The sequence below is a fragment of the Lepus europaeus genome, chromosome X, assembly GCF_033115175.1.
Source record: "Lepus europaeus isolate LE1 chromosome X, mLepTim1.pri, whole genome shotgun sequence".
NCBI lineage: Eukaryota > Metazoa > Chordata > Mammalia > Lagomorpha > Leporidae > Lepus > Lepus europaeus.
This window is the reverse complement of record NC_084850.1, coordinates 69608036-69634981: the sequence shown is the minus strand read 5'-3', so window position 1 is coordinate 69634981 and position 26946 is coordinate 69608036. Positions and strand designations below refer to the sequence as shown.

At 36.6% G+C, this 26946-nt stretch overlaps 1 protein-coding gene across 1 annotated transcript in view; it reads left to right on the top strand.

Annotated features, from left to right (window-relative positions):
• The window catches only part of POF1B (POF1B actin binding protein), a 96051-nt gene that overhangs the window by 8246 nt on the left and 60859 nt on the right, over positions 1-26946 (top strand). Inside the window, exons 2-4 of the mRNA XM_062184042.1 lie at positions 11862-11936; positions 14476-14556; positions 26093-26194. Of these exons, the coding sequence (XP_062040026.1) occupies positions 11862-11936; positions 14476-14556; positions 26093-26194 (258 nt within the window). The remainder of the gene's footprint in view (positions 1-11861; positions 11937-14475; positions 14557-26092; positions 26195-26946) is intronic.

The following is a 26946-nucleotide window of genomic DNA, read 5'->3' as shown; positions in this document are numbered from 1 at the left end:
ACTCAAGGTCATATAGCAAACATATGGTAGAACCAGGATTTAAATCCAGCAATCTAGTCCCAGGTATATGAATATAACCACTATGCTATATTATAATCATATATTTGTGGTCTACACATTTGATTCTTTTTATATTATACAGTTTCTGATTATATTTCAGGATCATTTGCTTTCATGTGCTACAATTATGAACCAGCTAAAAGCCTTTGAAACATAAACCAGGATATAAATAAATAATCTAAATGAACATTTCATGCTTTTAAAATATGTCATTTACAAAGAAGGAAGAATTTTTATTCAGAATTCTCTTTTGTGTGTTTTTCTCATAAGTATTACTATTTTGCATCCAAATATATGAGGCTCCAGCACTGGATAATAAGTTTCTTACTAGTTATTAGTTATTGAAGAGTCATAAATGCTTTGGGAAAACTTTAACAGAAATATTATGAAGAAATAAAATCAGCTTATACTTTTCTGTAAAACTCACAATGTCTATGAAAAATGACATTTGATTTGTAATTTAGAATCAGGTCCAAAGTTATGTTTGAACTCCTCACCTTGAGGATGTTGAAGGACCTCCCACGAATCCTATCATACATTTACAGTCCATCTCCCAATACCCATCTACTCTCTCCTTGTGTTTCTAGCATACTATATTGTTTTATTTCTGGAACAAACTGAGCATTTTGTCTCCCTCCATACCCCAGCCTATGTTCATTCCATTATTTGCTCTGGCAACATCCACTTTCTCTAACATCTCTGTTGGAATCACACTCATTTACAAAACCATCTTCAAGATTTTTTCAACTTTGAGACTTCTTAACCTCTCCTTAATGTAGTTCTCCACTCCCATTTCTATCCTTTACATGGTCTCCTTTTAAAGCTAGTATCACTTTGAACTAACTAACATGACACAGGTACTTACAATTCTGAATATTATTTCTGTGGCACTTATTTCTCGCCATCACACACTGTGTACTTCTTGGGGGTTGAATTTTTTCTTAAATCAAAACTCAGACGAATCAAAATGAATGTTGTGAGAAGTAGGATGGAATTGGAAATTATATGTAAGGTCCTTCTCTCTCTTTCTCTCTCCCCTCTCCCTCCTTCCCTTCCTCTTTACCTCCCTCACTCCTGCTGTCTTTCTCTTTCCTCTCACTTTCTGTGATTATGACTACCAACAACGCCTGAATATGGTTGACAGAAGTGGCTTTAGTAAAGATATATGACTTAACTGGGCTGGACTGTTTGTGGCTTTCACTTTTCTATGCCCTCTCAGAACTGAAAATTGAAAGTAAGACACAAATTGCCTCTATGAGAGTTAACTGTGATACTTGTTCTCAAACTGTGTGTGTTTGTGTGTGTGTGTGTGTGAAAATTGTTGAAATCTTTACTTAGTATAGAGTTGGTCTTCTGTGTACAAAGTTAATTGAAAATGAATCTTAATGGAGAATGGGACTGGGAATGGGAGGGGGATAAGGAGGAGGTGTGAGATAAGGAGTGTGGGTGGGAGGGCGGTTATGGTGGGAAGAATAACTATATTCCTAAAGTTGTACATATAAAATTTGTATTCCTTTAAAAATAAATTAATTTAAAAAGGTGAACAACACTTGCAATAAACATAAGGAAGCTATTTAGTAAGTCAATTAGTTTTCTTTTTTTTTTTTTTTTTTTTTTTTTTTGACAGGCAGAGTGGATAGTGAGAGAGAGAGACAGAGAGAAAGGTCTTCCTTTGCCGTTGGTTCACCCTCCAATGGCCGCCGCGGTAGGCGCGCTGCGACCTGCGCATCGCGCTGATCCGATGGCAGGAGCCAGGTGCTTCTCCTGGTCTCCCATGGGGTGCAGGGCCCAAGGACTTGGGCCATCCTCCACTGCACTCCCTGGCCACAGCAGAGAGCTGGCCTGGAGAGGGGCAACCGGGACAGGATCGGTGCCCCGACCGGGACTAGAACCCGGTGTGCCGGCGCCGCAAGGCTGAGGATTAGCCTAGTGAGCCGCGGCGCCGGCCTCAATTAGTTTTCTATTATAGTTCTTAGACCCCACTAAGCATCTGAACTTAACTCATTTATATTTGGCTTATGTATTTTTCCTATGGACAAATATTTATTATTAGTATTATTATTATCATTATTTATTCTGTCATCACATCATTTCTCTGGGATCTTGTGATAATTCCTTAAATCAAACTATCTCAGAATTACTAATTAGTCTGTTTATAGATATACCTCCTCCACCTTCCCCACTGTTGAAATTTTGTCATGTAAATTGTTTATATGTATTGAATTCCATTCATTGGCTCTGTAAATTGACTTTCATGTATGTTCCAGAGATTCCCTCATTAAAAATACTCCTATTATTCAGAACTCATCCATACACAAAAATCCATTTAGAATCTTCCAGGGAAAAAATCATAGCATTTTGCCCATTTCTCTTCTAACACTGACTTCAGCTTGGATGCATAGGTTTCTACATAAAATTATTTAAAAATCTTCAGGAACTTAATTATGCAAACAAATATGTTCTCTAGAATAATTGATTAAATTCCCTACAAACATCTCATATCACTCCTTTGCCTTCCCCTGACACACACACACACACACACACACAAAAAAAAAAAAAAACCACAACCTTCAGTGATACTCAGTGTTGATAAATCTTAGTCTTTCAAGGCTCTCCCTGCTCCTATGATCCTTGGCTTAGAGAGCTCCCCTTCAATTTTTCACAACTGTTTCTTTTTTTTTTAATTCTCTGGCTTTTATTGGGGTTCCGCTCCCGGGCGAGGTTCCCCCGTACCAACAGAGCAACAGAGCGAGGGCCAGGGAAGTCGTGCTCACAACTGTTTCTTTCACTCATGTTGCTCTTACACTTAAAATTCTATCCTCCAACCTTACCAATCTAGACAGGCTGAAATTATACCAGTTTTTCAAGACTTTTCTCAAGTATAATATTATGATCAAATTTGATTGTCCTAGGTTTAAGTTATCTCTTAGTGCTCAAAATTCCCATAGTAAACTCTTTATAGCTCTTATGTAGTCTTTATTCTTACTTATAATCATAGGTTTTATCTACTACCTGATCATAATTATGGTGAGAATAGAGATTATATTCTATGCATCATTTATATATCTCTCAATACCATTACAGAATGAGTAGTGGACAAAGTAACTTAGTCACTTATATAACCAGTACAGTAAAAATAATGTCTCATATTCATAGGTGCATTTATTACTTTAATCCTTAGAATTTCAAAAATAAGTTATAAAGCATTATTATTTCAATTGTACAAATTGTACAGTGTATGAAAAAGACAATATGCATTGGGTATTATTTATCTATTATAGAAATAAAGAAACCAAAGCTCAGGTTGGGTGTCTGGCACAGCAGTTATAACACTACTTGGGATACCTACATACCATATTGGAGTGTGACTCAGGTTAAAGCTTCATTCTGTTCACAATTCCAGCTCCCTGCTAATGTGTCTTGAAAGGCAGCAGAGGACAGCCGAGATACTTGGGCCCCTGCCATCCACATAGGAGAGCCAGATGGAGTTCCTGGCTCCTGGCTTCAGCCTGACCCAGCCCTGGGCTGTTGCAGTCATTTGTCGAGTGAACCAGCAGATGGAAGATCTCTATCTATCTGTCTCTCTCTAATTCTCTGTCTCTCTCTGACACCCTGCTTTTCAAATAAATAAATAAATCTTTTTAAAAAAAAAATAGCATGTGCAAGTTAGTACAGCTTGTTAATGCACTGAATTTAGAAACCAGCTCCCAATATTTTCATTACATATGCTACCTCCTTTAAGTAATCTTAAAAAGTTTTTTTTTTTCAGTTTAAACAGGTCGATTTTTTTTATTTTAGTAAATCATTGGATGATTACCCTTACTGTATTTTTCCATTGTAAAATTTCATAATCAGAATTAAACAGGTCGATTTTTTTATTTCAGTAAATCATTGGATGATTACCCTTACTGTATTTTTCCATTGTAAAATTTCATAGTCAGAATAGAATATATCAAGCATATACTAGAGGCCAAAATCATTTCCATTCTGATATTCAATATCTTGCCTTGAAACAATCCTGGAATTCAACTTTCATCGTAAAAGTTTAAGGTTTTACTTATACCTGGAAGAGAATAAACTTCCTCAGTTTCTGCTTTAGCCTCTTTTTTTAAAAAAAAATTTATTTATTATATTTATTTGAAAGGCTGAGAGACAAAGAGGGACAAGGAGCCAGAGACAGATGTCTCATTTTTGGTTCACTCCCCCAAATGCCTTCAAGGGCTGAGGCTAGGCCAGGCTGAAGCCAGGATCCTGAAAGTCAATCCAAGATGCCCGTGTGGGTGGCAGAAACCCAAATACTTGAAATATCACTTGCTGCCTCCCAGGATTACATTATCAGGAAGCTGGAATTGAGAGTACAGCCAGGACTCCAACCCAGACACTCTGATATGGGATGTAAGGGGTCTCCAAGCTTCATCTTAACCAGTATACCAAAGATCTGCCACTGCTTTCCCTTCTTTTCACAAATACACTGAGGTACTCAAAACCATTATCACTGAGGTTAATAACAGAAATTTGGGCCATTTGTACTTCATCTGACTTAACTGTGAAGCACATGCTTATTTTAGCAAGCAGTTGGAAGTAAGATACATTTTGTGAATAGTCAATTCCCTAGGAAACCAGTTTCTCAACTCTGATTTAGCGTGTACTAAGTAAAATATGGACAATTATCTCAAGTGATGTAGTGAAATTATCTCAAAAAGCAGGCTGATTTTAATCCACTCTGATCTTAAAAATTGCTAATGCCATATGTACTTCATAAAAAGTGAAAAAGAAGGAGGAAGAGAGCTGTTACAAGTTTCTCAAGCCTGAAAATTGTGTCTTGAGGCAGCATTGGAAAAATAGGCCTGAACTTTACACCAGGCCTGAGCCCACATAATCATAAACAGAATTCTTTTTCACCAGAACTATACCTAGGAGAAGTTGCCAACAAGGTAATGTTTATGTATTTAGTAGGTCTGAGCCACAGGAATAAATGACTCAATAATGTGATGAATATTTTATCAGATAAAGGATATTCTTCCTGCAAAAGTAAAGGGCTTGGATGATATAAGTATAAATAAAAATTCAGTGTCTTATTGAGTTTAGCAGCTTCTGACTATGCTTTGTAAATATATCATGTACTCTACAAACGTCTGTCGAATTTACAGCTTAAATTATTTAATCAGCACTATTTTCTCAAAAGACAATTTCAAGTGAGTCTCCCATTTTCAGACATCCATAAGTTGCTTTTGATAGTAAATAATAAAAAAGTAGCTTCCTATTTTAAGGAATAATCAAAATTAATCATATGATTTGATTCTACAACTTGAAAAACAGAACATACAATGAGGCAATACGATGTGACACAATGCAATCAGTAAGAAAGAGCATTAGTTCTAGAGTCATGCTACCAAGTTGAAATTACAACATCTTAGTATTATCTGTGTGGTTTTCATCTACTTACTTCATTCACTCATCTTTGTGTAATATCGCTTATGTGTACAAGTGGGGTGTAATAATAACTCCCTTGTGGGATTCTTTTGGGTGTTAAATGAGATGATATGTGTAACATGTATTTGGCATATGAAACTCTAAATAGGTGTTAGTTATCATCATCATCACATGAAAATAAGACTGACAACTTTAAAGGATTTGAAGCTGTCTTTTAAGTATGGAAAAATATGTTGGGAATGATCTCCTGTATTCACAGTACCTCATAAACAGAAAGGAGTTTGAAAATCTTCCAGCGATACTCTCCAACACCCACATACCATTTCCCACATGAGAAAACTGAAGCTCAAGGAGATGGTGTGGGTAGCCATAGCTGGCTAGTAGTGCATGTAAATTAAACACCCAACCCTCCCAAAAAAGTTAAGCCAGGACCTGATGAATTCACTGAATTCCACCGACATTTATAGAAGAACTAACTCTAATTATTCTCAAAATATTCAAGACAATTGAAAGTGAAGAAGTTCTCCCTAACTCTTTCTATGAAGCCAACATCACCTTCATTCATAAACCTGAAAGGATACAACAGTGAAAAAGAACTAGAGAGCAATTCCCCTGATGAACGTAGACACAAAAGTCATCAGCAAAGTATCAACCAATCAAATCCAACAGCACATCAGAAAGATCATTCACCCAGACCAAGTAGGATTTATCCCTGGTGTGCAGGGATGGTTCACCATTCAGAAATCAATCAATGTTACATATCACATTAGCAAAAATAAGAACAAAAATCGTATATAATCACAATAGATGCAGAGAAAGCATTTGATAAAATTGAACATCCTTTCATGATGAAAACTTTAAGCAAATTTGGTATAGAAGGAACGTTCCTCAACACAATCAAGGTAATTTATGACAAACTCATGGCTAGTGTCCTATTGAATGGGGAAAAATTGGAAGCATTCCCATTAAGATCCGGAACCAAACAATAATGCCCACTTCCACCATTGCTATTCAAAGTTTTAGTATTTACTGGAAGTTTTAACCAGGGCCTTTAGGGAAGAAAAAAGAATCAAAGTGATACAAATTGGGAAGGAAGAAGTCAAACTATCCCTATTGGCAGAAGACATGATTCAATATATAGGGGATCCAAAAGGCTCCAAGAAGAGACTTCTGGAATTCATAAAAGAGTTTGGTAAAGTGGCAGGATATAAAATCAACACATAAGAATCAACAAACTTTGTATACACAGACAATCCCATGGTTGTGAAAGAATTTCTAAGATCAATCCTATTCGTAATAGCTACAAAACAATCAGACACCTTAGAATAAATTTAATCAACTATGTTAAAGGTCTCTATGATGAGAATTATAAAACATTAAAGAATGAAATAGAAGAAGACACAAAAATGGAAAAATCTTCCATATTCATGAATTGGAAGAATTGATATCATCAAAATGTCCATGCTACCAAAAGCAATTTACAGATTGGATATTATTAACAATCAAAATACCAAGGACATTCACCTCAGATACAGAAAAATTATGCTGAAATTCATATGGAAACAAAGGAGATCCCAAATAGCTAAAGCAATCTTATAAACAAAAACAAAGCTGGGGGCATCACAATACCAGATTTCAAGACATATTACAGGGAAGTTAGAATCAAAACATCCCAGTAATGGTTCAAAACAGATGGATATACAAATTGAACAGAATAGAAATGCCAGAAATCAACCCATGCATCTATATAACCAACCTACCTTTAATAAAGGAGATAAAATTAATCCCTAGAGCAAGGACAGACTATTTAACAAATGGTGCTGGGAAAACGGAATCTCCACATGGAGAAATATAAAGATGTGACCCTTACCTTACACCTTACACAAAAATCCATTCAAAATGGACTCAAAATGGATCAAAGACCTAAATCTATAACCCAATACCATCAAATCGTTAAATAACATTGGGAAAACCCTGCAAGACATTGGCATAGGCAAGGAGTTATTGGAAAAGACACCAGAGGCATGGGCTATCAAAGCCAAAATTGACAAATGAGATTATATCAAATTGAGAAGCTTATGTACTGCAAAAGAAACACTCAGTGAAGTGAAGAGGCAACCAAAAGAATGGGAGAAATTATTTGCAAACTATACAACTGATAAAGGATTAATAAACAGATTATATAAAGAGATCAAGAAACTCAACAATAAACAACCCAGTTAATAAATGGGCAAAGGACTTAAACAGGCATTTTTCAAAAGAGGAAATCCAAATGGCCAACAGACACATGAAAAAATGCTCAGGTTCACTAGCCATCAGGGGAATGCAAATCAAAACCACAATGAGGTTTCACCTCACCTCCATTAGAATGGCTTTCATACAAATCAACAAACAACAAATGCTGGCGAGAATGTGGGGGAAAAGGTACCCTAATCCACTCTTGGTGGCAATGTAAACTGGTAAAGCCACTGTGGAAGATAGTATAATAGATATCTCTGAAATCTGAATCAAGACCTACCATAAGACCCAGCCATCCCATTCCTGGGAATTTACCAAGGGAAATGAAATCAGCATATGAAAGAGTTACCTGTACCCCCATGTTTATTGCAGCTCAATTCACAATAGCAAAGATATGAAATCAACTCAAATGTCCCTCAACTGAAAACTGGATAAAGAAATTATAGGACATGTACACCATGGAATACTATACAGTGGGGAAAAATGAAATCCTGTTGTTTGCAACAAAATAAATGAAACTGGAAAACATCATACTTAGTGAAATAAGCCAGTACCAAAAGGACAAATATCATTATGTTCTCCCTGATCGGTGATATCTAATAGAACACCTAAAAATTAATCTATATAAGTGAAATTGACATTTTGAGATGCAATAACTTTGAACAGTCCTTGTCTCAAGTGTTGAATCATTTTTTATGCTATTTGTTGAACTCTTTATTTAGTACAGAGTTAATTTTATGTGTATAAAGTTAATTGAAAATAGATCTTGGTAAAAATAAGAATTGAAATAGGAGAGGGAGGAGAAAGAAGGGTAGGAGTGCCGGTGGGAGGGTGGGTAGGGTGGGAAGAATCACTATGTTCCTAAAGTTGCGTTTATGAAAGGCATGAAGTTTGAATACCCTAAATAAAATGATTTTGTGGAATAAAAACAGGTATCCTGGCCCCATATTTGGGACTCTGTGCTGCATCATGATAGCTACCACTGCCTAATGCCTGTCTTGATTAGTTGGTTATCAGGAGTGTGGAGCTGTGACACAGAGGGCATAAAAACAAATAGAAATGTAACTTCTCATTGAATTTGATGATTTAAATATAAAAGATTTAGGTAAGCTACACAAAAATGAGTGATACTGAGAATTAAACACTGATATGTGCCTTTAAAATATTCTCTTCCATTCAGAAACATTTTTAACCATGTTCTAAAGACCAGGTGGGATGATTTGCTGCAATCCTGCCTAGAGATACATGCCACCAAAATTACCTTCCATCATCATGATATTGTTCATTTTGGGTGTTTACTCAGACTGTCTTATAATTTCGTAGACTCCCAGGGAAATAGGATTTTCTTTAGCAAATCTTTCTGTAATTAACAAAGTTTATGTTCAGAAAGGAACCCTTATGATCAGCCTAAAGCCATACTACTGCAATTTGAATTCATGCTAGTCAATACTGTGTATCTTAATATATTTTATTTATATTAAAGTACCATCATAATGTTTTATTTTTGAAGCTACTCTATTTGCCCTCTAATGTTCACCTGAGGATAATAAGGGAAAAGTCACATTTGCCTAGATGATCAACTTTTTTAGCTCATATAGAGCTAAAAACACCCAAGTATATTGTTATCTGTGAGTTCTAGAGTTATAGATTATAATTTTTAGCTCTATAAAATTAGTGTACCAGCTTTTCAAATATAAGAATCTTAAAGAATTCCTTCATTTTACCACCAGACTAGTGTTTACTGAAACACATCATTTTTCCCTTTAAATATCTACTATCTCAGCATCTGAAAAAAGTAACCCTGCCTAGGCTAGTAGAAAGAAATGTCTTCATGGGTGATGTGTGCATGTCTGTGTGTGTGTGCCTATGTGGATTACTTTCTGAATGTTTATTAGACTTCTTAGTTTACTGTTTTATATTTAAGATTTAGTCCAGTTGGCTAGAAAGGTTTATTATGTTTCATTTACTAATGCAATTGTATTTTAATTGGTAAAGGGAGAGGGTGAGAACTACCATTTATAGAATATTCACCAGGTGCCAGCAGTGTGCACAAACTGTCTTCTCAGAATGATATTAGCATTAAATGCAGCTTAAACTGGCCAAACATTTGTAGAAAAGCAATCTCTAGTCATGCTCAGTTTCAAACATTGCTGTTGGATGTGTAATTGGCATAACCATTTGGAAAATCAACTGGGCAAGATCCATAAAATGAATCATTCACATCCTCCATTCCCAATAAATCCCACATCTTTGTGAGATTTTAGATAAACATTCACATTGCTCAAGGATATTTCTTGAAGTATAGTGAAAACCTGGAAGCAATTTCACCAATGATCACTTAGGAAATACGTAAATAAGCTATCAAGCAAACATTATGTTAATATTATTAGTTTAAAATAATGAATTGACATATCTAGTTTATAATATAAGATATATTCTTTGGCTTGTTATAGACCAATAAATATTACTATTTATACATAGAAATTTATGTGAAGACATAACTCACAGCAATGATTACTGGTATGCAAGTCATGTGAGTGGAGGGAAAATGGTTATGGGAAGATCTTAATTTATTTGTATTTAGGTGTTTATATTAAGAATGTATTCATGTGGGGCCAGTGCTGTGGCTCACTTGGTTAATCCTCCACCTGCGGTGCCAGCATCCCATATGGGCGCCGGTTCTAGTCCCGGTTGCTCCTCTTCCAGTCCAGCTCTCTGCTGTGGCCTGGGATAGCAGTAGATGGCCCAAGTGCCTGGGCCCCTGCACCCCCGTGGGAGACCAGGAAGATACACCTGGCTCCTGGCTTCAGATCAGCATAGCTAGGGCCACGGCGGCCATTGGGGAGTGAACCAACGGAAGGATGACCTTTCTTTCTGTCTCTCCCTTTCACTGTCTGTAACTCTACCTCTCAAATAAATAAATAAAATATTTTAAAAAAAGAATGTATTCATGTATTTTTTGCACAACTAAAAAGTACTTCTCTCTTTTCTTGTCTATCTAACCTACTCGTCTTGGGTCTGCGTGCCAAATCTAGTTGCACCCTGTCAAGTAGGTAACCACTTTCTTAAACTGAAAAACATGTACTTGTTTGGTCTACAAGCTTTAATTTCCCTACATTTGAGCTGTTCTAGGCTGCCAACAGAAAATCCAGGAATTTTCAAAGGCTGCCTGGAAACACTGACTTGTAGCATTGCAGTTGATGTAAGGGGTGGAGGAAGATGAAAATGTTACAAGTTGAACAGCAATAATAAACCAAAGCATGTAAGACATTTGGCAGTTTGAGTAAATTCATAGTCTTGTTTTAAGGACACATATCACATTTACATTATAGCTATATTCCTATACAAGGCAGTGCTTCCCTTATAAATCTGTGATTCTGCTTTTTAACAGTCTCCATGTTCTCAAGTAAAAAATATTTTTATCTTTGTGGGAAAGTATCCTGGAGTTTTTCCATTGACTGTAAATTATAGTAAGGTATGAAGGGATTGAGTAATGCCATCAACTCTGCACACCAATAAAGCTATGCAGCCTTGCTGATTTGGGAAAAATATAAACAATGCCAGTAGAATAAATGGAATGATCATTTTATTGAACTATTATTAAAAATTACATCCCTTCAGTTTTATAGATCAATGTTTCTACAGCATGGCCTGCTCTTTGAAATTAAACCAGAAGCAGATATGGCAAAGCAAAATTAAGAGTCAGTTTGATGTAATCTGAGGGAAATAATCAATTTTTCAAAAGTATTTTCCTATGTTGGTTTGAGAATTTTAAAATTTGATGCTTTTGTTTGATGAAAATTTTCAACTTATTAATTGCAGACATAAAATAGCTTTGGCGGGTATATAAGCAGATTTCTCAAAAAAAGAATACAAAGTAATAGCACAAAGATAACATGTTGATAGGAAAGCACTCTGGAACTCATTTGTCATTAGGTTACTTGTGACACTGAGAAGGTAATTCAGTAATACACTCTTTGGAAAGATGTACATCTATGAAAGCATTGTACAGTCTTGTTTCTAACAAATAAAATTATATAAAATTGAAAGAAGTAATTTTAAGAACCTAAGACTTACAAATGATGCTGCTCAATAACAATTTGTGAATCTTCCTCTGTTTCTCTCAACAGGAACTCCATTCACCAACTTTGAAAATTTCTACTTGTGCCCCAAGCACACTACATATAACCCAAAATACTGAACAGGTAAAAGTAGTTATGAATTAGATGATATCCATTTCTCATTTTTATAAGTCTTGCTCATATGTGTAAGCAATCTTTAGGCTCTCATAAGACTTTACACATTCATAAAATGTTAGGACACTGAAACAAAAATAAAGGAGGTTCCCACATTTGATAATCAGCTCAGTCCATTAAAAGAATATGAAGCAAGTGCTATGAATCAGATATTTTAGTTTCATTACCTACTCAATCTAATTGCTTTTGAGAGCAGTTTAATTTTAGCCAAGAATCTCCAAGTGAGTATGGATATTTTAAGAGTACTTAATTTGAGCACAAATAAAGTGCCTAGATCTTGGATTGATTGACTTGACTTTCTGAGTGATAGACTTTAAATCTGCACTCAGAAAGAATAACTTATATGGTTATGGTCAGAACTAGTCATTTTCATTGATGTATGACTTGAGATATGAAAAAGTCTACTTCTCTTAGCCTTTATATACTAACAATTCCACTTTTGTAATTATTCTTTTTAAAGACTTATATTTGTCATTTATTTCCATCTTATTTGAAAGGGAGAGAGAGAGAGAACCAGAGAAAGAAATAGAGAAAGAGGGGAGCTTGTGGCCTAACTAGTAATGGCAACAGCTGTGCCAGCATCCCATATGGGCACCAGTTGATGTCCTGACTGCTCCACTTCCAATCCAACTCCCTGGTAATGCCCTGGAAAAAGCAGTGGAGGATGGCCCAAGTGTTAGAGGCCCTGCACCCATGTGGGAGACTCAGGTGAAGCTCCTGGCTCCTGGCTTCAACCTGACTCAGCCCTGGAGGTTGCAGCCACTTGCATCCACAGTGGATGGAAGATTTATTCTCTCTCTCTGTCTCTCTCTGTAAATCTGGCTTTCAAGTAAATAAATAAATCTTATTTAAGAAAAAAAAGAAATAGAGAAAGATCTTTCATCTGCTGGTTCATTCCCAAATGCCCACAAGAGTCAGGACTGAGCCAAGCTGAAGTTTGGAGTCAGGAATTCAATCTGGGTCTCCCATATGAGTGGCAGGGACACAAGTACTAGAGCTGTCACTTTCTTCCTCCAATGGTGCACATTAGCAGGATGCTGAAATGGGGCATAGAGCCTAGATTTGAACCCAAGTACTCTGAAAGGGAATACGAGAATCGCAAATGATGTCTAAACCACTGTGCCAAATGCCTGCCCCATGAAGGATTATTCTTTTTTTTTTTTTTTTTTTTGACAGGCAGAGTTAGACAGTGAGAAAGAGAGAGACAGAGAGAAAGGCCTTCCTTCCATTGGTTCAACCCCCAAATGGCCGCTACGGCCAGTAGGCTGCGCTGATCCAAAGGCAGGAGCCAGGTGCTTCCTCCTGGTCTCCCATGCAGGTGCAGGGCCCAAGCACTTGGGCGTATCCTCCACTGCCTTCCCAGGTCAGAGCAGAGAGCTGGACTAGAAGAAGAGCAACCAGGACAGAACCGGCGCCCCAACTGGGACTAGAACCTGGGGTGCTGGCACCACAGGTGGAGGATTAGCCTAGTGAGCCACAGCGCCGGCTAGGATTATTCTTGAAACTAGGCACTATGTGTCCAAAATGTTATCTATAATAATAATATTGTATTAATAAAAACATGTTTAATTAGCAAGTTGTCATATATCACAAAGTAAATTATAAGAAAACAAAACATAGTAAGAAATGTATTGCCGCATAAGAGGAGAATACAAAAAGTGAGATTTAGAGAATATGAGGAAGAAATATACTATTTTAAGGTAGCAGTTCCACTCAGATGAGGTGCCAGCCTATGGACTTTGACAATGAGGGTACACATGAGAGTAGTCTTCATACTGTATCCTCAACAGCCTTATTATTTAGTATCTAGCAAAATAGTGTAGTTTTACTGAACACTTTTTATTAAGGTTATTAACCATTTTCATTTTTTCTTTTACAAATTATTCACATAATTTACTCATTTTTCTATTTGTATGAAGATTTTTTTTCTCATTGATGTGTAAGAACTCTCTTTATATTAATAGTACTGACTCTTTTTCCATCAAAAGTTTACATTTTGTTCTAGTATGTTGTCTCCCTTTTAATGCTTGTTACATCTCTTCCCTTCCAACACACTGAAATATTAAATATTTAAGTACACATACACACACACATTTTTCTCTTTGTGTCTCCTCTCTAAATGTAGAATGTCTTTTCTAAACCAAAAAAATTAATTAATAGATATTAAGGGGCACTTTCTTCTTATGATGTGGTGATGTTTAATATAAAATAAATATTTTGAAACTCTTATAAAATGAATTTTAGAAATTGTAATGAAATACCATGAAATTAGTAGAATACAATTACCAAGCAGAGTGCTGAACACATAACACAAGCTTCCATACTCTATGTGTCTAAGACTGAAATTAACTAATTCATAAAATTGTACATAGCTAGTCATGCAAATGACTCTAAAATTTCACTCTTAAAATTGTTCCCTATTATTAATTATGGCTCCAAGGTTACTAAATAACTATAATTATATACAGCTTTTATCATTTCATCACAGGAACTCCATTCTCCAACAATGAAAGTTACTACATACCCACAGACCACTATTAGAAGATATATAGTACAAAATCCTGAACAGGTAAGATGTCCACAAACTCCTTTCTCAGTATGTAATTCCTTAGGATCTTAAAGAAGACTGAATCAGTTACCAGATCCTTAAAATTAAGTTGTTGGACATTCTTGCAGTTCTAAAGTGACTAATCATCGGTATCAAAAATGTCATCTTTAATTCCAGACAGCCTTGAACCCATACGTTATAATTCAGATATGTAACAGTGCCAAGCAGCTTGGAAATTCTTTGATTATAAAGGCTTTCTATTTCTGTAGCCCCACCCTTGGGCTACAGAGGATCCTTATGTACTTTGAACCAAAGAAAAGAGGGACAAAGTTCTTTCACAGACCTCACATAGAAACTCTATCAACTGCTGTATCAAGGGTTGGAGTCTTTAGTCAATTTAGATTTGCCTTTAAGATAGGAGATAGAATGAAGAAAATTAAAAGTCAAAAGTTCAAAAGTATCTCCATTGTTTTGTTGCCTAATGACTATGTGAACTTTGGTGCCTAGCAATGAGCTGCTTAGAAAATTGCAGTAGTATATTTCTTACTAAGTTATATAACCTTATATTTCACAAATCAGGATATTATTCTCATCTCACTTTGAAGAGATTTTTCCCACAATGATAAGGCTTCCTTGATGTAGACATTCATACATATGCATATTACTTCATTAGCTACAACAGGAGGGTTCATGACTTTACCAGAGCATCAGCTATACAATTGTAAAAATGTGATCCAGATAGGTAAAGAAATTCTTCATTTTGTTCTTTATTTACTTTCTGTTTTAGGAAATGATACTCCCTCCCCCATAATAAAATTATTTGCATCAGCTGTAGAGAGCATAAGGTTAAATTAGGATGCCATTCTTGCTACTAATGTAGGTGGTTGAGAAAGATGTACTAGATTTCTACTAGCATCTAGCACCTTATTCCTATTTATTTATTGTTTGTTTGACAGGCAGAGTTATAGACAGTGAGAAATAGAGACAGAGAAAAAGGTCTTCCTTCTGTTGGTTCACCCCCCAAATGGCCATTACTGCCGGCACGCTGCGCCAATCCAAAGCCAGGAGCCAGGTGCTTCCTCCTGGTCTCCCATGCAGGTGCAGGGGCCCAAGCACTTGGGCCATCCTCCACTGCCCTCCCAGGCCACAGCAGAGAGCTAGACTGGAAGAGGAACAACCAGGACTAGAACCCGGTGCCCACATGGGATGCTGGCGCCACAGGCGGAGGATTAACCAAGTGAGCCACAGTGCCGGCTCCTCATTTATTTATTTTAAAATCATGTTCTCGTGTCTCCTTAGCAAGTTTGCTAAGTGTTCATATGTGTTTATGTGAACCCACGTACACCCAGGTTCTGAGTTTAGGGTGATGGTGATTGCGTTGGACATTTGGTTGAGTTTTCATATATCCATGTAAATACTGAAAGAGAATACGATTACAGCTAAAGCAACTGTCTGCTTCATCTTTAGCAGAATCAAATGTTTAAGCAACAAATCTGAAAACTGTATGAGGAGAAAAGATGAGGAATAAAGGGAGAGGAGAATGTATCTCTCTCATTTTGGCAATCATTTTACACTTTTCTTTTCTCCATCTCTCTCATTTCCTTTCTTGCACAAAAACTGGGCAATATGCATACTTGAATGCGTATTACAGTTGATATCCCTGACTTTCAAAGAGTTAATTCTAGATAGCACATTCTTCCTATAATGTGAGATCTGCTACATGCTTATCTAGGATCTATACAGAGAGATTTTAACTATGATATCATTTGGATTCCAATCCACTTTGTCGACAGTTCTTATATAACTTTGGATGAATCATTCTTTAGCTAATGGGAAAAAGAAAAATTAATATTTATTGAGTATATACTGCATGCTAAGCAAGTTACATACTTTATCCAATTCAGTCCCTCAAAATGTGAGGACAGTAGCACAGAGAAATTTAATCATATATTCCATGAACATTTTGTCAATTCTCCACTATGTGATAGAAATTTCCCTAAGAACTGGGGATAGAACAGTGAACAAATTAAGGTCCAAACCTTCTTGAAACTTGAGTTCTTAACTCATGCTAAACCATTCAGTTATGAAGTGACAGAGTTGGAACTGAAATTAAACAATGTAGAGCTGGGAATGAAACATTTGCAAATGAAGATTAATTAATGATGGAAGTGAATGAGTTACCAGACACTTACCCACCCATTTACCCACCATGTAGTTACAACAGCAAAGAAATTAGAAACATGTATGTAAGTACATAACATAGTAGAAAAACTGGGCTTGCCCCTTTAAGAGCTTGTTGTTATGGCTCTGTTCAGCTACAAACAAGCAAAAATTTCTTATGGTGAAGACCCAACAGGAGGTTGAAGAAAAATAGCAGTTTTATTTTTTAACTCTTTCCATTATTAAGAACTAAAACAAATTTCAAGTGCTATGCTTTGTAAACAAAAGTAATCTAGCCAGTTTTATGAAGCATCTTGAAAATCCTGTCAAGATATATTCCCATTTTATTTATGAAAGTATATTTCTTTTTTGTTTGCACTTTTAAATTCCCCCAGGAGAAGATTCTAGTTTAATTACAATATTTATAATAAGCTGAGCCTCCTAAATGGCAACTTTATCCTCTTTCACCTCCCAGCTTGTCTAATCTTTATTTCTCTTCCCTGTAATTAAGCTGATTTCAATCCACTTCTCTCATTATGATTTCCTTCTTTTTCTGTTCAGCCTTTTTATTTTGGTTGCTCCTCATCTTCCCTATTCTCCATTTGTCGACATTTTACTCAAAGGATTTATGCATTCTGGCTTATAACTTGATTCAGATATGAATGAAATACTTTTGTTCTGTCAGTGGATAGAATGTAATTAATATTTATCAGTTTCATTAATTTTCCAGTTGTGGAGCTCCTGCTATGAGGAGGAAACCATACAGCCTTCAAATAGAAACAAGGAAATATAAGACATGTTTCACAAACTAAAGATGCTTATAGTTCCTTTCAGGAAGAAAAATAAAACATGTCCACAAATCGTTATGTAAAATACATGGTCAGATGTATTACAGATATCATGAGAGAAATACATTTAAGGTCTTATTGGAGTTCAGATGCTGAAGATAACACATTTATTTGGGAGGAATCAGGGAAAGATTTATTGCGGTATTTAAGGTATGAATATACTTAAATTATTATTAGCATCATTTTACTAGTGAGGCAACTGAAGTGTGAATAAGTATGATTTGCTCAGTTCTTCTGACTCAAATTCATCACTTTATTTCTGACAGGTATTCTAGGGATAGCTTTGACAAGATTTGTTAACCTCTCAGATAATGGAGGTTAAAAGAAGAAAAGTCAAATATGATTCTGTGCTTTTCAGCTGTAGACACTGGGAGAATGGTGGATCAAATGAAAGGATTGAGAAGTGAGGGGAGAAGCAGCTGGTTTGAGAGAGGGGAAGATTGTGAGATCCGCTTGAATCAGTGATATCTGAAATGCATGGAGGGGAAGATGCACAGCAGATAGTTAAGATTGGTTGAGAGAAAGATCACACTTGAGGTAGAGACATGGGACTTATTCTCCTTAAAGTCATCAGTCAAGCTGTGGGAATGATCACTGAGAGGTAACAGAGGGATAGAAGCCAGAACTTTGAGAAGTGCATACTTTAAGGGAGCAGAAAGAAGAGGCCACTTTCACAGGCACAGGTGTTGTCAGATGAATATAAATACTGAGTTACAAAGAGGGTAGTCAACCATCTCACATGACAAAAACACTAAGGAAGATGAACTTTGAAAATGTTTTCCCTGATCAGGGGTAACTAATAGAGTACCTAAATTGTAATGTATTGCAGTGAAATGGACATGTGGAGGTTCTATGATTGTTTACAGCCCTTGTCTCTTCTGTTGAGCAAGTTTTTTTTCCTTCATACTATTTGTTGAACTCTTTTACTTAGTATAGGGTTAACCTTACAATCATTAAGTGAACTAAAAGTAGATCTTTATAAAAATTAAGAGTAAGAATGGGAGAGGGAGGAGGAAGAAGGGTTGGAGAGTGGGTGGGAGGGAGGGAAGTATGACTATATTCCTAAGTGTGTATATATGAAATACATGAAATTTGTATAACTTAAATAAAATTTTTAAAAAACAGAAACAAAAGCAAAAAAATAAGATTCAACTATTGAGGAAGTGATAATGATATTTGACTTGATAATGATAACAGTTTCAGTATATTATGGAGGCAAAACCCAGATGCCAAAAGTTAATGGATGAGTTAATCAAGAGGAAGTGGCAGAAATGAATGAGGATCACTCTTCTGGAAAGGATATTGGTCAAAGAAAGAGTAGATGGGATAGTAGCTAAAGGAGAAAAAGGAATGTTGGGAGAACCAAGAGAGTTGTAGATAAAATGAAATAACCAGTAATATGGAAGGCTAGAGATACAACAGAGAAAGGAGACAAATGGAATAAGATTCTGGAAATGAGAGGGGAAAGGATTTTAAGTACAGATAAAGAAGTGACTTCAGGAAAAGAAAGACCAGTATGCCCTTCTCTTTAATGAGATGGAAGGGGCAAAAACTGAGAAGTTTGACGTTGTGGGAGCTAAGAGAAAGACATTAATAGATAGATAATGTTGATTTTCTCCATAAGAGAGCAAGGGGGAATGAGCGCAGAAGGTTGAGAAAAATAAAGTTTTGTAACCACAGTTAAAAAGAATTTAATGATTACAAATATAATAAAAGTACCCCCTTGAAGTTGGATAACTTGACCTTGTAATCAGCAAAGCTTTTGTGAAAAAGAATTTTCCAGCAATGCTTTCTGGCCTGGGAACAGTAAAGTAGATGTTGACGATTATTTACTTTGTAAGATGTGAGAACTAATGCCAGAGATTCTAAAAGTGACAATTAAAGTTATAAGATCAGCTGTTTTGAAAACACCTGCTAATTTTTAGGGTGGATCTGGCACTGATCCAAACATACAGATTGGGGGAAAAAAAAGAGAAGCTGCAAAATAATCAAACTGTAGCAGCTCATTAAGAAATCTAATGTTTCTGATTTTTTTTGTTTAGAATGGCTTATTCATATCAATATTTGGTTTTACTTTCTTAAAGATTTGGGGGAAAGTAGCCTTCTAAATTTGGAGTATTTTTTTTTTCACAAAGTCATTTCAAATAATAAGATCTTAATGTATTCTGGAGAGAATTAGCACCACTAGTGCCTAAACTATTCTTTTTTTAAAAAAAATTAAATGGTTCACTACTTATACCAAAATTTAGTTCACAGAGAAGAAAAATTGATTTTTTTTGCTGAATTTGCCCCTCCTTTATGTATTTATTGATTTGAAAGGCCAAGTTAGAGAGAGAGGGAAAGACAGAGAGATCTTCCAACTGCTGCTTCACTCCCCAGATGGCCAAATGGCCAGAGGTGGGCCAAGCTGAGGCAGGGGCCTGGAGTTCTGTCCAGGTCTCCACATGACTGCAGGGGCCCAGGTACTTGGTCTATCCACCACTGATTTCACAGGCTCATTAGCAGGAAGCTGGATCAGAAGTGGAACAGCTGGGACTCCAGTGTCATGTGGGATACAGGCGTCACAGGTGGCAGCATGACCCACTGATCCACATTGCCTGCCCATTCCCCCTCCCCAATCCCTTAGAAGAGGCTATATCAAATGCCCATCAACAGTAGACTGGATAAAGAAATTATGGGACATGTACTCTATAGAATACTATACAGCTGTCAAAAACAATGAAATCCGGTCATTTGCAACAAGATGGAGCAATCTGGATAACATTATGCTGAGTGAATTAAGCCAGTCCCAAAGGGACAAATATAATACATTTTCCCTGATCGGTGACAACTAACTGAGCACCAAAGGGGAAACCTGTTGAAGTGAAATGGACACTATGAGAAACAGTGACTTGATCAGCTCTTGTCCCGACTGTTGATGTACAATGTAATACTTTACCCATTTTAGTATTTTTTGTTCTAGTACTGGTGGTTGAACTCTGTAATTAACACACAATTATTCTTAGGTGTTTAAATTTTAACTGAAAAGTGATCCCTGTTAAATATAAGAGTGGGAAAAAGAGATGGAGGAGATGTACAATTTGGGACATGCTCAATCGGACTTGCCCCAAATGGTGGAGTTAGAAATGTGCCAGGGGATTCCAATACAATCCCATCAAGGTGGCATGTACCAATGCTATCTCACTAGTCCAAGTGATCATCTTCAGTTCACAATTAATCACACTGATAGGTCTAAGAGTCAAAGGGATCACACGAACAAAGCTAGTGTCTGCTAATACTAACTGATAGAATCAAAAAGGGAGAGAACGATCCAACATGGGAAGCGGGAGACACAGCAGACTCATAGAATAGCAGATGTCCTAAACAGCACTCTGGCCTCAGAATCAGCCCTTACAGCATTTGGATCTGGCTGAAGAGCCCATGAGAGTATTTTAGGCATGGAAATCCAAGACACTCTGTCAAAAAAAAAAAGAAAGAAAGAAAGACTTAAATGAAATATCTCTGCGAGTGAGATCCCAATGGAAAGAACGGGGCCATCAAAGAAGGAGGTACCTTTCTCTGAAGGGAGGAGAGAACTTCCACTTTGACTATGACCCTGTTGGAATAAGATCAAAGTCGGCGAACCCTAAACGCTTCCATAGCCTTGGCAACTCACGACTAGAGCCTAGGGAGATTACTGACACCATAAACAAGAGTGTCAAATTGTTAAGTCAGCAACAGGAGTCACTGTGTACTTTGTGGGATCTGTCCTTAATGTGTTGTCCAATGTGAAGTAATGCTATAACTAGTACTGAAACAGTATTTTTACACTTTGTGTTTCTGTGTGGGTGCAAACAGATGAAATCCTTACTTAGTATATACTGAATCGATCTTCCGTATATAAAGATAATTCAAAATGAAAAAAAAAAACCTTGGTTTTAAATTGGAAATTGCATAGAAAATTAATCAATTTTTTAAAAATATCATTTAGGATCTCTGTCCTTAATGTGCTGTACATTGTGATTTAATGCTATAACTAGTACTCCAACAGTATTTTTCACTTTGTGTTACTATGTGGGGGCAAACTGTTGAAATATTTACTTAATATATACTAAGCTGATCTTCTGTATATAAAGAGAATTGAAAAAGAATCTTGATGTGAATGGAAGGGGAGAGGGAGCAGGAAAGGGGAGGTTTGCGGGTGGGAGGGAAGTTTGGAGAGGGAGGGAAGCCATTGTAATCCATAAGCTGTACTTTGGAAATTTATATTCATTAAATAAAAGTTAAAAAAAATAGATGTCAGATCATCCCTTCTCACTCAATCATCTGTTCATTTGCTATGGGGAATTCAAAATGGATAAATTTCCTTCCTTCAATAAGCCAACTTTTATATATCTTTAAACTTGATATCCAAGAAATATTCTAAGAAGATTTTAAACATTATGGTATTGATTTTAAATATATTACTTTATTATTAAAAGACAATGCCAGCTGGCGCCATAGCTTAACAGGCTAATCGTCCGCCTTGCGGCGCCGGCACACCAGGTTCTAGTCCCGGTTGGGGCGCCAGATTCTATCCCGGTTGCCCCTCTTCTAGGCCAGCTCTCTGCTATGCCCCGGGAAGGCAGTGGAGGATGGCCCAAGTCCTTGGGCCCTGCACCCGCATGGGAGACCAGGAGAAGCACCTGGCTCCTGGCTTCGGGTCAGTAGCGGCCATTGGTGGGTGAACCAACGGCATAAAGGAAAACCTTTCTCTCTGTCTCTCTCTCTCACTATCCACTCTGCCTGTCAAAAAAAATGCCATTTGTAAGCTAGAATCACAGATTAAGGGTACTTGAAAATGTATTATTTTACTTGATACAATATATCTTGCATTATAATCTCTGTGATAAGGAAACTGTGTCTGAGAGACAGTTAAAAATTTACATAGGTTTCCACAGCACATATAGGTGATGGAGGAAGAACTGAAATATAGATTGTATGGTTCCATATCTTTTTCATTAGATTTGTTTCCATAGATTTTACTAATAAAACTCAATGAATTTCTAATAGTCCAAATGCAGTTTACTTTGTAGTTCTCACCTATTGACTTCTCTGAAGCATCTATGCCTTTGACTTCCTATGCTTTTGAATATTTCTTTTCTCTTGACATCTGTGATATTTTTGCTTTTCTGATTCTTAGTCTTTTAAAAACTTGTCTGAATATCTATCTTTGGTCTTCACTTTCAGCAATTGCATGTTAGTTAGCACTGCTAAGCAGGTGGTTCTGAAATCTGGATCTGCAGCATTGAACTTCCCAGCTAGTTACAGACTTGTGTTTTCAACTGTGTGCTAGATGTCTATATCTGAGCGCCCAAATGCACAATTTTTGTAAAAGAGAATCCTTGGTAGTTGTTTAGGATCATTTGATACATGTTAAAGGAATTACAGTGCACTATATACTTTGCTAAGTGTTATGAGGAATTAAAGCATGAATCAGCCCTAGATTGTTGCTAGGAAAGTACATAAAACTCAACATGCTTCTATGTTTTTATTTTTAAGATTTATTTATTTATTTACTTGAAATGCAGAGTGACAGGGAGAGGGAGAGACAGAGTGAGAGAATGATCTTCCATGTGCTGATTTACTCCCCAAATGGCTGCAATGACTGGGCCATACCCACCAGAGGCCCAGAATTCTATCCTGGTCTCCTACATGGGTGGCAAGGGCCCAAGAACTTGGGCTGTCATTTGCAACATTTGCTGTTTTCCCAGTTGCATTAGCATGGAGCTGGATTGGAAGTAAAACAGTTGAGCTCAAGCTAGCACTCCATTGTGGGATGCCAGTGTGGCAAGTGACAATTTGCTGTACCACAATACCCACTGCAAAGTTTTTGTTTCTGGTACCAATGGCCATAGAGTAGACACCTCAGATTTGAAATCTCAGAGTCATCATTGAAAAGTACTGTTCTAGGGGTAGGTGTTTGGCCTGACAGTGAAGATGCCAATATCCCATATTTGAGTCATGGTTGTGGCTCCTGACTCCAGATTTTTGCTAATGCAGAATGTGGGAGTCAGAAGGTGATGCCTGAAATAGTTGATTCCCTGTCACTTGTGTGAGAGAACTGAATTGAGTTCCTGGATCCTGGCTTTGACCTGACCAAGCACTAGCCATTGTGGCTATTTGGGGAGTGAAGCAGTGGGAAGAAGAGCACACTCCTTCAAATAATAATAATAATAATAATAATAATAATAATAATAGAATCTGTGTATCTCCATTTTTAAAAAAAAATACTGATTATGATCATTAGAATAATCTCCTAACTTGTCTCCTCACCTATACCCTTTCTGAACCCTTTCTGTTCTCTAATTAATCTTCTTTATTAATTAGACTTCTGTTGATCTTACATTCCTGATTAAAAGTACTTAACGATTTGTCACTGCTTGTAGAACCAAAGTTCTGTCTGCTAAATATAACTTACTCTTTTCCAAACTTGGTGACTTAAGTTATTTTGTTTCCTTCACTTGGAAAGTCATCTTTCATCTCTTCGGATCCAAGGACCACCTCAACCTTTAAAACACTATTTGAACCAAGTACCCTACATGAGCACTGCCAGATGAAACTCAGTTTTTCCTACTTTTACCTCTATCCTATATGTTCTTTATCTGTAGCTCTATGAACATGTATCACATTCTACCTTGTAGTATAGATGTTTATATTCATATATTATCTAGACCAGTGATTGACAAAATGTTTCTGTAAAGGCCCAGATAGTAAATATTTTAGGCTTTGTAGCCCACATAGGTCCTAGATCTCCTTTTTTAAATTTTTAATTTGTTTTGTTTGTTTGTTTTGGTAGGCAGAGAGAGAGAGAGCGACAGAGTGAGCTCCCATCTATTAGTTGACTTCCCCAAATGCCTGTCACTGCCAGGGCTGGGCTGAGGCTGATATGAAGAGCCAGGGAGTCAATCCAGGTCTCCCACATTGGGGATAGGGACCCAACTATTTGAGGCATTATCATCTCAAGAGATGCATTAGTAGGAAGTTGGAATCAGAAACTGTAGCCAGTAATGGAACCAAGGCACTGCAGTGTGGGACACGGGTGTCTTAACTGTTACCTTACTTGCTAGGTGAAATACCTGTCCCTGTTTTTTTTTTTTTTCTTTCTAGTTCTCAAAAAAATCTAAATACCATTCTGCACTTGAGAACAGTAAAAAACTTTCTTCCATAGTTTGGTGACCACTGATGAATATTAAATTCTCCTGATAATAATATAAGTCTGATTCATGTTTATATGCCTCATAGCACTTAGCAAAGTATGTTGTGCGTAGCAAGCACCTAAATCTTACATAATTGCAAAAAACTACCAAAGAAATTCTCTTTTACGAAACAAATGCAAAATAGCGTCTAAAAGAATATTTCTAATTTTGTCAATCTTTAGATTTAATAGTTCATCAACTGGTCAAATTTAGTCACATATTTTACTAAAATATCCATGAACAGTTTAGTTAAATCACCTTTATTCAAGCTTGAATACAGGAAGTACATAGCTTTTGATTCAAAGTGTCTTGCCTTCTCAACAACCAGTGTCTTGGGCCTGTTGTTCTAAGAATACTTATTATAGCAGACGATAAAAATGCTAGCACATTTTGTTTATTTTGAAATAGTTCTATACACATTAACTGTTTATATGTTTGGCCATCCCTCCTTCTATACCATTCCCCTATTTTATAAAATAAATGAGTGCAAACTTTGTTTTGTATCAAAGCAACAACAACAAAAAAATCCCAGCTCTCCCTATATAAATAAGACTCAACGAAAAACAAGAGAAAAATAATATAGTACATTATACATTTATTTTAGACTTCTTATCTGATTCTTATTAGTCTTTCCTTGGTTTTATTCAGATCTTGGACATGTCACCAGCCTTTATTTCATTGGCTGACATCTTCTAACCACTTGGCTAATCCTACAGTAATTTAGTTGATTGTACAGAGATACAGTGGCTCTTGAAGCCTCTACTCTGTTCTTAATATTCAAAACATATGTTGTACTGAGAGTTTTAGCCTTGATTATAATCACATGTAAGAATTGTGCACTTCAAGGGCACCCAAATTGAGTTCTAGGAAAAAAAATCTTTAATATAGTTATACCTACTTTATGGATTAGTAGTTTCAAATTATGTTTATTTTGCAATTGTTCAACAATACTTTCGCATAGAAAGAAACCTGCCAGTGAAGCCAATTTAAATGAGGTTGACCTCCTGCTTGTCTACCTCAGAGGAAACTCATTATAACTTGCCTGAGGAATAGGAAAAAATTACTTTCCTACCCTACTCCAATTTCCCCCAAAGATTTCGTTAGACTTAATAAAATGTAGTGGAAGAAATTCAGATTGTTCTTTTTGATAAAATGGACTGTATTTATTACTATTTCCGTACATTAGTCAGAACTTTATTGATATATCATTGCTACTGTCTTCCTCCATTCTGCCATTACCTCACAGCCTGTTAGAGACGATATTTGCTTTAGTTAAGAGTCATAGGAAAAGATACTTTTTAAAGCAAAACACAATCTTTCCCATCTTTATAGGAACCCCTGTCGCCATTCCTAAGAGGGGGCCATTTCTTCCCAGGAAACAATGTTATTTATGAAAAAACAATAAGAAAAGTAGAGAAGCTGAATACAGACCAGGTAAGTAATATTTCTTTTAAAAATTTTTATGTAAGTGTATAACTTAATGCATGAATATTTTAAGGAAGATAAAATCATGAAGTGTTAGAAAAGACCACCATGTGTTTTAACAATGTGTCATTATGCCTACACTTCACATCATCCTTTATACTTTCATATCCATTTTCTTATGTGAAGTATTATTGTCCCTATTTTACTAAAAGGGAAATCAAGGATATGTGAGGTCACATAGAAAATTAGTAAATTAATGGTGGAGGGGCTGGTGTTGTGGCACAGCAGATGAAGCCACCACCTGCAACACCAGCATCCCATATGGTTGCCAGTTTGAGTCCTGGGTGTTCCACCTCTCAGCCAGTTCCCTGCTAATGTGCCTAGCAAAGCAGTGGAAGATGGAACAAGTGCTTGGGTTCCTGCATGCATATGGGAGACTCAGACGGAATTCCAGGCTCCTGGCTTCTACCTGGCCCACCCACAAACTGGGTGACTTAAAACAAGAAAAATTTATTATCTCACAGTTCTGGAGGCCAGAAGTCTGAAATTCACTGTGTGACTAGGACCATGATCCCTTTGAAGCTACCTGGGAAGGAATTTTCACACCTATCTTCTAGCATCTGGTAGCCTCGGGCATTCCTTGGTTTGTGGTACATCACTCTAATCCTCTGTATTCATGTGGGACCTTCCCAGTATATTCTCACGTTATCTTTTTCTGTGCATGCATACTTTTGTGTTCAAATTTTCCATTTTTGTAAGGA